At 40.4% G+C, this 15,647-nt stretch overlaps 1 protein-coding gene across 2 annotated transcripts in view; it reads left to right on the top strand.

Moving 5' to 3' along the window:
* Positions 1–435: 435 nt before the first annotated feature.
* LOC134532493 (VPS35 endosomal protein-sorting factor-like) overlaps positions 436–15,647 on the top strand; it is a 15,621-nt gene continuing 409 nt past the window's right edge. Inside the window, exons 1-14 of one of the 2 annotated variants that reach the window (XM_063368929.1) lie at positions 436–609; positions 1,375–1,468; positions 2,825–3,004; positions 4,805–4,961; positions 5,975–6,308; positions 6,977–7,153; positions 7,963–8,134; positions 8,972–9,141; positions 10,537–10,637; positions 11,759–11,940; positions 13,419–13,562; positions 14,430–14,596; positions 15,209–15,371; positions 15,642–15,647. The exon at positions 15,642–15,647 is cut by the window's right edge and continues 409 nt beyond it. In XM_063368929.1, coding sequence (XP_063224999.1) covers positions 575–609; positions 1,375–1,468; positions 2,825–3,004; positions 4,805–4,961; positions 5,975–6,308; positions 6,977–7,153; positions 7,963–8,134; positions 8,972–9,141; positions 10,537–10,637; positions 11,759–11,940; positions 13,419–13,562; positions 14,430–14,596; positions 15,209–15,371; positions 15,642–15,647 — 2,082 coding nt within the window. In that variant the 5' untranslated portion in view covers positions 436–574. Of the gene's footprint in view, positions 610–1,374; positions 1,469–2,824; positions 3,005–4,804; positions 4,962–5,974; positions 6,309–6,976; positions 7,154–7,962; positions 8,135–8,971; positions 9,142–10,536; positions 10,638–11,758; positions 11,941–13,418; positions 13,563–14,429; positions 14,601–15,208; positions 15,372–15,641 lie in introns of those variants that run through there. The other variant, XM_063368931.1, reaches the window with a different exon arrangement.

Consider the following 15,647-nt stretch of genomic DNA (forward strand, 5'->3'; position numbering starts at 1 on the left):
CACTCACAAACTTATTATGGTAAGTTCACACATGAGTGACTCAGGCTCTCCTGCGTCGCACTTTCCTTGGGCGGGGGTTTTAATTAATAGTGGAGTTACTATTAAATTATGTTTGATTATTAATTAACTAGGGTCGAGGTGTCTAATTATTTAGACACGGCCCTTGGTTCTACCTTGGCATCAGGGGCTCGTCTGACTTGGGTGGGCCATGGCTAGGGGTGCCTTTCGTTAGTGGGGTGGGATACTGACGAGTGCATGTCGGGCTTTGGGTGGCCTTCGGTCGGACGACGTCAGTACAGATTAGGCATTTATCAAGCACCCAAAAGAACGAAATAAATATTAAACTGGGAAAAAATTTTATAACTTGAGACGGAATCAGGAATAATATTTTATTCGAAACTCCCATTTAATACATTGTTAATAGTGTGTTTAAATATTACTAGCGCCGTTAGTATCAATGCCACCTCAAGTTTTAGATCGTGCCCTATACATTTGAAATGCGATTTGTTTGTATTTATATTTACTCTATGCTTTAAATGTCGAGAAAAGTTTGTAAATAATCACATAGTTGATTATGTCAGGTTCACGTCCGACAGCAAATGTTCAATGGTAAGAAAATACGACGTTTCTGAATGAACGTTTTAGTTTTTCAACGTGTTCAAATGAGAAAGCAAATTACACACGATACTAAGGTATTCGGTGTAAGATGTATTCAGTGACGATGTTACTGCACTGTTAGGTTATGTCTTGAGGAGAATTAGGCGTATTCCCTAGGCCTCCAGAATAATATCAATGAACCTCTGTTGTAACTGGAGGCGCCGTACTCACGTACACGGCGGCGGCCGCGTCATTACACTTGCTGAGAACTAAAATAACTAATGTAATAAAAAAAATCTGATTCAAATAAAAAAAGAACCCTGGTTAAAACAAAAAAAGTGTTTAAATTTTTTTTTTTGTAACCCTAAAGCTTAGTACAATACTCATTATTCAAGAACGAAAGTGTTGCTCGTAATTGGAACTTTTCCCAGGCATTTTGAAGGCAAAAACCCCCTTCCCCCCCTCAAATTAAGTGTGTCCATGGACTAGATTTTAATAAAGCTCTGTGGAAGCCCCCTTACAATAATTAGGGTAGGGGAGGGGTGACCCACAAGGTGAAAATTTTACATAGAATAATTTTCACAACTGGTATGGATTGAGGATTGCGCTTAGTTTTGGTGTGTGTCTTCTATGTCATAGCAAGCATAGTATTCCTTGTAAGATTCCCCTGCACGCGATGAACTGCAGACCTGTCTGAAATTTTTTTAATATGTGTCTCATTCACTTAGCATGGAGGGAAAAAAACTCTCACAACTTTCACACTTTTATATGTTTCAGGTCTTTCCGTCTGCGGGACTATGGCTCGGAGTGGCAGAGCAGACGACCTTTGGAAGAAGTTTCTGATCATCCACTGAAACCTCTTGTTACGACAGTAAGGGTGTTGGATACTGTGTAATTTGTTCATAAAATTTTTGGGCGCTGGGTTATAATCAAGGGCACTGTGCCCTCTACACCACTTATACTTGAATTTGATTGGTTGTTCTCGTAGCTAAACATGAGTCAAGATAACACACAGAACAACAAAAACAAGTAAAAATAATAATATGATAAAAATAAAATTAAATAGCCCTAGAAATCCACAGAATACCTGATTCATATAGCAATTCACATTGGCAGTGACATGGAATTTAAAACCACAAGAACTGAATGGATCGACAGCACAAGCTTGGATATGGATTATTTTTGTCATTATATTAGTAACTTTGTAAAACAAAAAACCAATACTTGATGAAATAGTAAAAAGTAATTTGTAAAAATAGTCAGTGTAAATGGGTTTCATAGTTTCCTAGCTAGCAAGTCTGTAAATGTATCATGGTTCAAACATCAAAGCATTTCAACCAAAGTGATGCCGAAGTGGAAGTGACGCTATGGTGGTTGAGTGGTCAGATAACTTGTGTCCCATTAAGGTGATCTTGGTTTGTTTCCCGGTGGGGTCAAACTCTCACTCCCACACTACTCGCCTCCAACTTGAATATCTGCCAAGTCCCGACTCGGAAAGATCTCGTAGCCCTCCGAAATGTGGCGTCATCAGAATTCTCGACTCGAAGCTCCGAGAACAATGGCTTCCTAATTACAACCTTCACACAGACGCGGCTCTGAGAATGTGCCGAACCTTTGAGAGTCGCAGAGAATCCTCCTGGCTCAATGGGAAAGCATCAGGAAAGGATAAGCGGGTAGCAAGGTATCGCTGCTAATTGGATCAGGTGTGTAGCGGTTTTGGAGGATGTAGTCAAATTCTCTATTAAAAGTCAGATTTAGAGCAATTTGATGAGAACTTGGAGAGTGTGACAGGGCCTTAATGGATCATTCAGTCGCTGCTTCATTATAAGACCTTTTCCTGCATCAGCTTTCAGATACTGGTGGATGCTTATGGCAGGGTTGAAGCCAGACTTTATAGCTGCTTTGTGGATAATTCCACGCCCCGTGGTTCACCCAACCTTTGCTGTGGCAGTGAGCAAGCAGGGATTTGTAAATGTCTTAATGTAGACGTATTGAATGGAGAAAAATAAGATTGCTCTGGTTGACCCATTTTTCCCTGAACCATCTATTGTTCTTTTTTTTATGTTGTATCGTTGTTGAGTGACAGGATGTAACAGTATACATCTGTTTGATTCCCACCACAATCCCAAACGTCCACTTCTACAGTTATAAACATGTATGTTGGTGTGTGAGGGTGAAGGGGTGAAGGGCATTGCAGTACAGACCCGAGGGTGGGTGTGTGTCGCAGGTGACGGAGAGCCGTGTGATGAGGAAGATGCTGGGCGGGAGCGCGACCAGCAGCACGGGCTCATCCACGCCCACCCCCACCCTGGACCCCCTGGGGGTCGCACTGGACGGCTGCGACCCGCTGAGCCAGTTCGCGCGCCAGGAGCTCGACCCCCTGTCCAAGATGGCCGCGGCCGATAGCGTGCGTGTGTTCCTCCTTGACCTTCCTTCTCCCATCCTGTCACTCTTGCTTCTCTCGTGAACTGTGGAACTGCCTTGATCCTTACTGTTTGTCCAAGCACGTTCATTGTTCGGGTATTGTCATAATATACCTAATTAATTGATGTGTTGCGATCTCTCCCGCCAGGGGGGGGTTTTAGGGGTTCAACCCCCCCCCCCCCCCTCCTTAGCACCAAATCTTTAATTAATTTCTTATTCATCACTCAAACAAATTTCATTTTAAAATTAATAAAATTTTTACAATTACAATATTTAAATTTAAGAACCGAAAACTGCTAAAATATCACTATTTTACACCTTAAAATCCAAATTTTACCGGGGGCGGACCCTCGGACCCCCCGCTTTATTACAGGGGGGGAAAGGGGGTTATGCTTCTTAACACCCCCCATACACAAATCCTGGCTACGCCACTGTCTCCCGCACCCGTGGAGGTAGCGATGATCCTTGTGATCCGCCCAAGCGCGTGTGACATGCCTTACGTTAGTGGGCAGCACGTGACACGGCGCGTGACGCCAGTGGCCGTGCAGGGCTGCCAGCCAGGTCCGAACCTGGCCGTGTCGCTGTTTTGTCTGCCAGCTGCTTCAAGAATTTGGTTGGGTTGAAAATTTTTTTTTACAATTAAGGAAGGTGCCTCCGATTTCAGGTCATGTTTTATATTTATATCAATCACTGATCAACTTTTAGACTTTTTCAATTGTTTAACTTTCACGAAATGAAAAAATATATACAGCGCATACTTTTTGCATAATAAGGTGCCAAAGTTACATTTTTAACATTTTTGGGTTGTATACAAATTAGGAGAATTTAATTTATTGCAGAAGAACTGAAACTTTTTTGATTTAACTGCAATGCCACTGGCTACTTCAAGAAAGGTGTTTGCATTTATATCACAAAAACCCTTTTCATGTTTCTTGGTTGTCAAAATCGTAACAAATTTGAGAATTTTGAAATGCAAGGTAAAATTAATTAATATTTTCTGAAATAAATTCAAACCATTTTTTGAAGTAGGCAGCGGCATTGCAGTTAAACCTAAAAAGTTTCAGTTCTGCAATAAATTAATTTCTCTTTATTTGTACAACCAAAAAACATTAAAAATGTAACTTTTGCAGCTAATTATGCAAAAAGTATGCGCTGTATATATTTTTCATTTCGTGAAAGTTAAACAATTGAAAAAAAGTCTACACGTTTTTCTGTAATTACTGTAAATATAAAATCTTGACCTTAAGGGCTTGGTGTTTTACTTTTGTTCAATAATGCAGAAGTCACTGGTGACAGATCACAGAATCATTATGCCTAGGAATTTTTGACACAGCTGTGGTTTTATTTCTATGCTTTGTTTGCTTGATGTCTCAATGTTTAGTTTTTATATCATTACTCATAAACACTATTCTTAACAGTGTTTAAGAGAATATTGTGAGTTGTTTATAGAACACTGTTATTTGGGTAGCTGTTATGTTTATTTGTATGTGATTATATTATGAATTCGATAGAAAAATTAAATGAGCAGTTGTACCAATTTTAGCATTGTAATAGTAAATTGGATACAGATTTTAATGACTTAGCTAAAAAATTCTTATCCTAAAAATTTGAAAGAAAAAATTGTAGGGTCAGAATAAGCTAACTGGATAGGTATGTAGCAAACACAGTACAATTATAAAATGTTTTAGGGCTGTTTTTTTTAATATATGAATAATAAATGTCTCATAAAAATATTAAACATGTTAATTGTGTTGTATTCAGAAATGTTATCTCCAAATTTCAGTGGGAAACTCCCCCTCGCGACCAGAAGAGAAGCAAAGAGGCAGTAACGGAAGATAGCCTTGATTCTTGGTCGTCTAGAAAATCTGCTATCTTGAGCAAATTCACTACTTCTGAAAAGTTATCCATTGTCACAAGTTTTTTATCTGGTGGTGAGAAAGGTAAGAATTCCCACTTTTGCATACAGGCTTATTGACTAACATTTTCTGGCTTTAATTAGTGGTCACTTCCAGATTCATTTGTCTCCTATGTTAAGAACACTAGATATCTGATGTTTTACTCCCCTAAAGAGATACACATCATATAAACATTTTAATAATGTGTTAGATGTCATTCAGAATTTTAAATTAAAAAGTAAAATTTAAAAAAAAAAATTTGATCCAACTCTAAACTGCTCTTTGCATAAATCCTCTTTCATTTGGCCATCTCAGGTTATCTTGGTGCTATAATAAAAACTACCATCTAATATTGAGGTTTAATAAAAGCCAGTCATTTTTTTGAAAATAATTACTGAAATTTATACTTCTTTTATTTCTATAACTGTACTTTTTTCCTGTAATATTTTTTTTTTTCATCGATACTGATATATGATAGTTTTGTACATTACTTCCAAGTTCTCTGCAAAGTCTATCAAAAAACAAAGCAATATTTTTACTTAGTTTAAAAATTTTTTTTAAGTACTTTTTTATGGTAGCATTTAAATTTTTTTATGAAAGGCATTGAATAGTTTTTTATATACTCTATTTTAAATTTTATATGTCAAATATCTTGAAAAATTTGCCTGAGTTCAGCCGGTAGCAAAGAAATTTGCTACTCCACTCATTTTCATGGTTTTCGCCTCCACAATTTTGCTGAGACGAAAAAAAAGTTATTGTGCACATGTGTGTTCTTACGCGAAACACGCCACGTCTAGTCTGTGGGATTTGCCCTCCTCCCACTTCAAATTTAATTCTGGCCGCACTGGTGTGTTGTGTGCCCTGTTTATCGGTGTATGTGTTTAAGGACCATGTTCTGTACTCGTGAGGATATCGTAGCTGCCTTGAACTCCCGGGAAATGTGACGGACGAACACCTCAGATGTAATCTGTCACGTGTCCCACTGGGAGAGGTGCTTGGGAACCTGCCCAGGCGGGAGGCGAGGAGTGTGGAGGGGGACTGACGCCGCGCCGCGGCAGTGGTGGTGAAGGCGCAGAGCGCGGCGGTCGACAAGGTGAAGCACCGCCTGGAGCAGCTGGACGAGGTGGACGAGGGCTCGGTGCGGCAGGAGCTCGACCTCAGCCAGCAGGAGTACGTGGCCCGGATCGAGCAGCTCAACCAGGAGCTGGTGCAGGCGTGGCACTCGGACCAGCGCGTGCGAGCCCTCAAGATAGCCATCCAGTGCTCCAAGCTGCTGGTCGACACCGCCGTCATTCAGTTCTACCCCAGCAAGTTCGTGCTCGTCACCGACATCCTGGACATCTTCGGCAAGCTGGTGTACGACCGCCTCCGCACCAAGGCCGAGTACTACCTGTGAGTGCCTCGCGATGATTTGAGTTATAGTCCGATCATGATTTAACCATTTTTTTTGTTGGTAAAAAAACTTTGCGAAAATTGCAGTGAGTTGGTTTTTTTTTATTTAAAAAAAAAAAAGGATACTACCTTTTGCCCTCGCTCGTACATCGCCCTGTTATCTCTTATGACCTTGATGTCGATGAGGCATTATGCTGTAATTCATGCGTTCGTTCTGTAACTTTTGGACGGGAAGCAGTGAGGTCTTACTAATTTTGGTTTAGTCACCCGCCCTATGCCAGTCAGAAGGTATGAACATTGCATTTAGTTTAAGGTGGTTGTTTTTTCGTTTATGTTAATTTTTCATTGTTGGCATTTGAATCTTATAAAGATGTAACTTATGTGTTCATAGCAAGTACTTATATTTCCATCATTATATTATTTTGTTACTGGTATTTGGAACAAGAATGGTGACATTCTTCTGTGTTCTTCCACAACTTCTGCTATTATTCAGTCAGTTTATTTTGTCTGGCCCTTCATTTCCATTGGTGATAACTTGTGTAGGTCTCCAATAATATTTCAGGCATTCTATTCTCTGTTCTGTGACATGCGTAACTTTTTAGTAGTTTCTGCTTAGTGTTTTTCCTTGCTGATGTACCATAGCATGACGTATGGGCATCTGTTGGCAGGCCTGGCAGCAGGAATCCAACGCCCTTGCCGGAGAACTTCACCCCGGACATGGTCCCAGAGTCTGCCAAAGAGACCTGCCGCAACTGGTTCTACAAGATCGCTTCGATCCGAGAACTGGTTCCTCGGCTGTACGTGGAGATGGCCATCCTAAAATCTTACAGCTTCCTTAAGTCTAGGTGCGTGCTGTGTTTCCTCCACTGTAGAGCTTTGTGAAAGTGTGTATTGATTGTGTTACGTATAAGTAAGATCTTACAGAGCTTAAGTTTACCAGTTAACTTTACCCATTCACTGTTTTATTTATTTATTGCTTTTGTGCATTAACATACAAAGTATAAATAGTGTATACTACGTGATTTATTATTACTTAAGTTCATGAACAGGTTTAGAGCAGTATTAGTAAAACTTTTTAATCCTTGTTTTGAAAAAGGCTTCTTTCACATGATCTTTTAATATGTGGTTTATGAATTATGAGCTTTGAGATGATGAAAAATATATTTATTAAGTATGAACTTGTTGTATCCAATAACAATTGGAAGTATTCAATAAAAAAAGAAATACATAAAATTATTTTTTTCCAACATTATTTGGAATGTAATGATAATCCTGCATAAGCATAAAATAGTTAAAATTAACGACCAAATTGTAGGCAGAAAATGTTTGAAGGTTACAAAAATGCCATAGGAGTTCTTGATGCAAATGAAAGGCTATGTCATGTGTCAGAAAACCCAGGAATTCACAAGAAATTAAACATATCCCAACCTTTTTTTTTGTCTTGGAATTGTTTAAATATTTTCAGTGAAATTTCGATTTTGCTGTAATGCACACTTATAATAGATTTCCTCGTATGCCCATAATTTTCAATCCAAATTCTATTACCGGATGTAAAAACCCTTTCCAAGGAAATAACGTGCATGAATGCAGAATGTGCTTGTGTACGAGGTTGTAGGTTTGCTTTTTAACGCTGAGGTCGATGGCTTGTTCCTAGCGAGTTCTCTCAGGCACTGCTGCGCCTCACCCGGATGATTCGCGGCATTGGAGACCCGCTCGTGGCGGTGTATGCTCGCTGCTACTTGTGCCGGGTTGGCATCACTGTCTCTACCACCGACAAGGAGTACATCAAAGAGAACTTCTATGATTTCCTCTCCTCGTACCACCAGGTGTGTTAGATCTTGGTCATTGTGACTTATTTTCTTGGTTAGACGATACTACAGTAAAAATATTGGTTGCTACTGTAGCAGATTAATTTGTAGTTGACTTGAATTGCAATGATTGGTAACATTAAAATAATAAAATAACAATCACTAGTATTATGTCTTACAGTATTTGATTGTTTTAATGTGCTTCACATGTATACCATTGTTATTTATAATGATATTTTGTTTTAGGGTCAAAACAGCTGTAAACTAGTTTCTTCCAAAATATATCTATGATTATTCTACTTGCCCAAAAGAAAATGCTGGTGGGTATTGTGTTGGCTTCCGAGTATGGATACCCAAGTGCCCTTTATTTCCCTTAAATTACTGTTTAAGAAAATTAAAACAACTAAATTAATGTAATCATGATTATTAAACATCCAAGATTGAAGGTTGTCAATGTGTAAAGTTTGCTTTATAGGTAGACTAGTTTATTTTTATTAAGTACCTATTATTTTGGCATATATAGTAGTGTGCCAATTATTTCAGCGTTGGTGGTTTGGCTGGTGATTGTGGAGTTTATTAGGTTATTGCCAGCAGGAACGTACGCAGAAATTCATTTTTTTTGGTGGGGGTAGGATGGAGAAGGGGGGGGGGGGTTATGAAGAAGCACTTTGCCCGCTGTATGCTTTCAAATTCCTTCCTTTGTTGGTGATTGGGGGGGATATCCCCCGCCCCCTTGCGTACGGCCATACACCTGTGACGTGGGCTCCGGAACGAGCTCACCGCGAGGGACGACCCCGCGTGGCGCTACACGCCCAGCTGTAGCGGGTGGTGGCGGTGGTGGGGGGTGCCCCGCAGGTGTTCAGTGCCAGCGTGCGCGCGGACCTGAGCCGGCAGAAGGTGGAGCTGTCGGCCTACCTGACCCTCTACACCCCGGCCCTGGACTGGATCCTGCAGGCGGTGGCCGCCGGCGCCCCCGAGCGCCTGCTGGTGGAGATCCTGGCTCGCTGCAAGGAGCAGGCCAACAGGTGAGCCCTCCCGCCGCGTCCCGCCTGCACTCGCTGGCTCCGCGCTCCGCCTCCTGGCCTCCGTCTCGGCCGTGAACCTGCTCGTTGTCTCTTCCGCGACGTCCCGCCTGCACTCGCTCACTCCGCACACCGCCTCCTAGCTGCCTTCCTTGCCTCCGTCGCGACAGTGAACCTGCTCGTTGTCTCTTCCGCGACGTCCCGCCTGCACTCGCCTGCTCCGCGCTCCGCCTCCTTGCCTCCATCTCGGCCGTCTCTTGTGCGGTTCAGTCATTGTTTTCATTATGAGTGGGGATTTGCATTGACAAGTTTTTTTTACAGTATTATAAAAAACACTAGGTTTTTAGACGTGATAACGTCATAAATTGATTAACGCCGGCTGCACGCACAAAAAAATTGTCACGTTCCGCCTGAGCCGAGCGTGCAAGAACCTGCCAACCACCGTGCGAGGAAATCTTCTATAATATCAAACATGTTAAGGCGGGGTTTTTAACTAATTGTTCGTGATTATATTTAAACATATTATTTAAATTAAATTTGCAAAAACTGTAAATAATATTTGAAAATTAAAAAGTATGCAATTTTTCATCAATGTTTTCTTATAACGTAAAATTATCATCCTTAAACCGACTTTACAGACAACACCCTTTTTTTTTTTTTTTTTTAATATATGTATCTTATGTTAGATTAAATTTTTTAGAGTAGCTCTTGTAGACATATCATGTGTCATTAACTCATGAACAATGGATACTTAGTTTTTTTGTTTTATCGACTGTATGGCTCTACTTTTTACTGGTAATAAAGTAAATTTTTATTTAATTAGTTTTATGATTTCCATCTTAAAATTTGATAGTAATTATGGGATTTGTTTGGTTATCAAAACTAGGATAATTAATGGTGTAGCAGTATATTTATTACATTTTCAGAGTACTGTGCTGTAAGTGGTTTTAAAGTCTGACGTTTATGTGTAAGATAATAAATTTAAACTGCAAATTTTGTGGACTATAATATAGTAGGGGCTATGATTATGAACAAATAGCTACTGACATTTATTTTAACTTTTACTATTTTTTTCTTTATGCAATATATATGTTTCACAGATCCAGCCGATATATACTTACTGTTGAAAATGTTGCTAATTTTTATATCTCACTTTATTAAATGATCAAATTAAAAATGGCCACATATATGTACATTTAAGTAAGATAATTTATTTTCAAAATGATTTTATTCTTAAGTGATCTTACTAATTAAAATTAAAAATGAATTAAAGGTAGCTCAATCCAATGTGATATATTCTATAAGATAACTGCTATTATTAATTATTACATAGTTCATAATTTCTAGAAAAGAAAATCTTGCCACAGTCTGAATGTTAGTAAATTATTTTGTGTGTAGTGCACTGTTGCTGAACACTATAATGGCAGCATTCAAGCCTGCCTACATCGCAAGTCGCACGCCCCAATTCATCGAGCTTATTTCCTCGTGCAACGAAGAAGGTACAGTTGTGTGACTTGGAGTGCTCTGAATGTGTGTGCTACTACAAAAGTGTGAATGCGTGGCATTGACTGTGACAGTGTGAGAAGCATTAATTAGAAAGTGTGATTGAAATTGATGGAGTACATAAAATTTTACTTTGGAAAATTTATCTTCAAATCACTTTTTATATTTATTACATTCAGTCCCTTGAATTAAAAATGTCACATGAACTTTATAATCGTGGCCATTTTGATGTTTAAGAAATGTATTATGTATTTTAATTTCTTTAATGATTTTTGAAAAAATTTAATTTTCTATTCACTAGCAATTGAATGTATCCTGACAAAAACCTTCAGTATACTTAAGAATATTTTTTTAAGCTTTAAAATTTGGAAATAAATTGAATTTTATTTACTAATGTAGTAGTCCCACTAATCCGAACTAATTTGGGCCGAGACCTCTTCGGACTTCCAAATTTTGGGATTAGCCGGATATTTTTCGTAATACATTAACATTACCATTAAGCTATCGAAACACAGTCAATAATACTTTATAAAAAAGTGATCACTAAACATTTTAATAATTGGATGCGGATGTTAACAATAATATTTAAAATACAATATTTAATTTTATTTTTTGTTTATTTTTACTATACTTAAACTCATTTGGATCAGTCATATTTTTTGAGACTAGGTTTGGATTAGCAGGCTTACTGTATTGTAATATTAGTTAGCTAAAGTAGTTAATGTATGAATTTGTTTGTGGTGTATGTGTACAGGGGCTTAGCCGGGGGGGGGGGGGGGGGGGGGGTTAGGGGTTCAAACCCCCCCCCCTCCCCCAGAACCTAATCTTTAATTAAATTTCTTATTTATCACTCAAACAAATTTCGTATTAAAATTAATAAAATTTTTACCATTACAATATTTAAATTTAAGTACCGAAAACTGATAAAATAGCACTCTATTTTACACCTTAAAATCCAAATTTTCCCGGGGGAGGACCCCCCGTATGCTTCTTAACACCCCCCTTACACAGATCCTGGCTACGCCACTGTATGTGTGTATATATATAATTGTAATGAAATGTTTTGAGCGGCAGGCGAGAGTAGAGTGTGAAGTGACGGGGGCTGGCGGGCACCCAGGCTTCCCACAGTACCTGCTGTTCCGCACGCTGGGGCTGTGCCTGGTGCTGGCCGACCCCCCGCCCGACCTCCGCCTGCAGATCCTCAACGACGTGTGGCGCTGCGTCTCCAAGCTGTCAGATCCCGCCCACTACGCCTGCTGCGCCGAGGTCTGGGTGGAGTTCGTCGCGCGCCACTTCTCCGTGAGTGGCCGGGGGAAGCTCTGCACCACATGTTTTGTCTAGAGACGTACGAGACTGTAAAATCCAGATAAAAACGACACAATGAATACCGATTCGCTCGCGAACAACTCGATTGGCAGCAAGCGTGCACGATAGCACGACTTACCGCCATGATGGTTGAACGACAACTGTCACTTCGTTTGCCGGAAGCTGCAGGGCTACCCACCTCGGCAGGCAGCCAACTTGAAAGACTTGGCGCTGTTAGCGAGCAGTGCGGGAAGTTCAAAATTCAAATGTTTCCAAACACTATACACTAAATTACACACAATATTTACAAGTACAAACACCACAGTTACAGTTGTCTAGTTTCATTAGATGCAACCAATTATTCACCCCTTTTACTGAACAGCAAGCAAAGCGACGTTAAATCTGGAAGAAATAAAAAACAAGAAAAAAAAAGGTTTTGTTAAATCAAAATATCAAGTTAATTTTTTTTTTTGGTGGTGGTAGTAGTAGTAGTTCCGGTTCAGATCCTACAATAATTAGCACTGAATAAAACCTGAAAATGGTGTGTTACTTAACATTTCGTCACTAAAATTTAAATTATTCAAAGTAAATTGTGTTTCTTGTAGTTACGAGGATATGGTTGGCCCATTGTTTTGCAGTTGCAGATTGTTTACTGACAAAGCTAACTGGACTGATTCGATTGAAAACAGGTATTTGTGGTTGAGTGTGGGCCACTCGCCTGCCACCAATGCTGTCTGGGTTCGCTTCCCAGCTGGGTTGATCCTGCATTGTTCGCAATTGGGAAACACGGTGTACTTTGCCATAACCCACAAGGTATTATTATGATTCCCTTTTTCACACCACCAAATTATTTTCGCGTAAATGCTCCAAAGTCATTGATGTTAAGCCTCAATTAATTAGTTTATTCTAATAAATGCAAATTTGAACCTGTACACCCATTCTCTATATTCCTTCTCCTATTTGTATGTCAAGAAAAAAGCATGTAATCTGGCCTTAAGTTTTAAAAATATGTTTTATATTTTCATCGTATCAATATTTTTCAATCTTTGGTTCCATCATTTGGTGAAATGTTTATCTGCACCTTAAGATCTACTCATGTTTCTGTCTTTATTCTTTGTCAATTATCCTGTCTTTCCTGCACTCCTACATCCATCTGTTCTGCTCTCCCTATCTTTAGCTGATGTTTTACTTGATATGTTCCCTATTTGCCTGCATCACTGTTCTTAATTAATGTTTGGCCTTGCCCATCCTGATTTCTGTAACCTATTTGTTTATTGAAATCACTGCCGGCAAATGATTGGTTTGTTCCTTACTGTAGGCCGTTGTCAATTTGTTTGCCATCAGCGGTCTATGTTGTTGAGTGCCAATGACCTTGATGTAGAGAAGTTGAACCCAAATAAACTCGGGAAGGAAGGAGCTGAATTACCGTAAACAGTCTAGCCTGATGGGCTGAGTCTTGGTGTGTGTTGCAGCGGAGGGAAGTGAACACCTTCCTAGGAGACGTGATACGACACATGTCAGTGGACCGAGCGTACGAGAGCCACTACGCACAGCTGCACACCATCGTCAACAAGGTGGTCACTCACATGCAGGACTTCGAGATGCTCTTCACCATGGTGAGTGGCCGGGAGCAGGTCTTCCGTGGTACCGATGGACCGGTCTAGGTCTAGTTGGGCTGAATTATTTAGCACTATAATGGTTTCAAAATGCTGTCTATGAAGAACCACTGAGCTTTATAATTTTTAGAGTTCTCAAGGATACAAAGAGGGCCGAGTGTATTTAATTTAGTTTAATAAACTCTGCTTTTTTTCAACTCTGATAGTACCTGTTGCAACGCAGAGCAAATTGTCGGTACAATTTACCACTTTGACGCAGCTCAACCAAGAAGGCCAAGATACGTAGTTTATTAGATGATGGCCGCGAAAGCCTGCAATCTACTTTAATGACGTGAGCCTACAAATCTAAACAAACGGTGAGAATTACTTTTAAGAAAAGAAAATATCTGCTGGTTGAATTAGACTTCTTGTACAACATTTATGTGCATTTACATGTGTTTCTTTTTTTATCTGCGTGCATTTCATAGTAGCTATTAAAATCATCACACGTACATACTTGTAAGTGAGATGACTGTGGATTCATAATACCGCTTCCTTATGATCGGCAGCAGTTACTGGGACATATTGTAAGGTCAGAGGCTCGCCATAACATGAGTTGGATGACCAATATAATATTTAACTACATTGATGTGCTGCACTCGCCGTTGGTCACTAAGCCGTCAGCCCCTCTCTTCCAAAATACGTGTGCGGGCCATGGCAGATGAGCGAGATAGCACACGTTGTCTGCCCACATTCGCACTGCACGTTGCCAGGGTGATGACGCCCACGTCTCCATGTGGAATAACGGTGTCTACAGTTAGATACAGCTAGTTGTGCTGTGTGTGTGAAGAGGAGCATGAGAACCAGCAGCAGGGGAACGCACGGCAGGACAAGTTCCTGCCGCTGCTAGACCTGTTCCAGAAGGAGAGCGTGAAGGTGGAGGTGTGCAAGAGCATCATGAGCGCCTTCTCGCAGCAGCAGCAGGAGCCCACCAACGACCCCGTCATCAGCAACGCCCTCATGTTCGTGTGCCGCGTCATGCACGACTCCGTCAAGTGAGCGCCCCTATCCCCTCTCCCCCAGCCGTCCTCACTCTGTCATGGACGTTTGTGGAAGAGTAACTTTGGGCATGTTCCATGATTTCATTTTTGCTTACAAAACACAAACAAAATTTAAATAATCTAGTCTGTTAGGTAAAAAATTTCCATTAAATTTAGCAAAAGTTGTGTTTACAATTGCCTTTCAAGTAAAGCGATTACAATAATTTAAAGTAACTTAAATTTGAAACCTTTGGAAAAATTGGAGTAATTACCAACATTGAATAATTTTCATGACTTAGTGGAGAACTGAAAGCAACTTTTTTGGAATCTAGCCAGCATATTCACACACTGTTACATTGATATATCAACCGATGAAGGACATGGAAATATCGATTCTGAAAATATTGTGCTATTTTACTATTATCTGCAATGTTGACAATTATTTCCCTGGTATACATTAAATTAAATTTAGTTTATTTGGTTATGAACTTTAATTCAATTAATGTTTCTGGCGCACAGTGTTTTCACACCACATTCTGCTAAAGGTTTTCGGGGAATAAACTTTGGTGTGATGCACGGGGCAACAGTTAGTTACCGAATAGTCCCTGTGCTTGTTCTGACCGGCAGCGCCCTGACGGTGGAGGATGAGAAGAGGCAGATCGGCAACCTGATATCGGCGTTCGTCAGGAACGTGGACTACGGCAGGGACTTTGAGCAGCAACTGAGCTTCTACGTGGAGGCCCGGGCGTCTTTCCCCAACCTCGACCCGGTTCACGCAGAGCTCGTCCAGGTGTGTGTGTGCCGTGTGCTGGCGGGCCTCAGTGGTCTGGGTTCCATTCCCGGCGGTGCTACTGCGAGCTACCCGTGCATTTTGTTGATTCACCATTATCGTCTCTCATCGTGCTTGTTATTCTCGAGTTACCCCTGTGTAAAACTACTGACAGAATGTGTGATTCTGCAGTACACAACTGGAACATCAAATGAATGAATTGTTACCCGTCGTGTTGTTCGCGCTCCTCTCTGCTCCGTGCGCTGAGGGTCGGTCTGGCGGTTGCTGCAGAGCGTG

Source organism: Bacillus rossius, chromosome 6 (assembly GCF_032445375.1).
Source record: "Bacillus rossius redtenbacheri isolate Brsri chromosome 6, Brsri_v3, whole genome shotgun sequence".
Lineage (NCBI taxonomy): Eukaryota > Metazoa > Arthropoda > Insecta > Phasmatodea > Bacillidae > Bacillus > Bacillus rossius.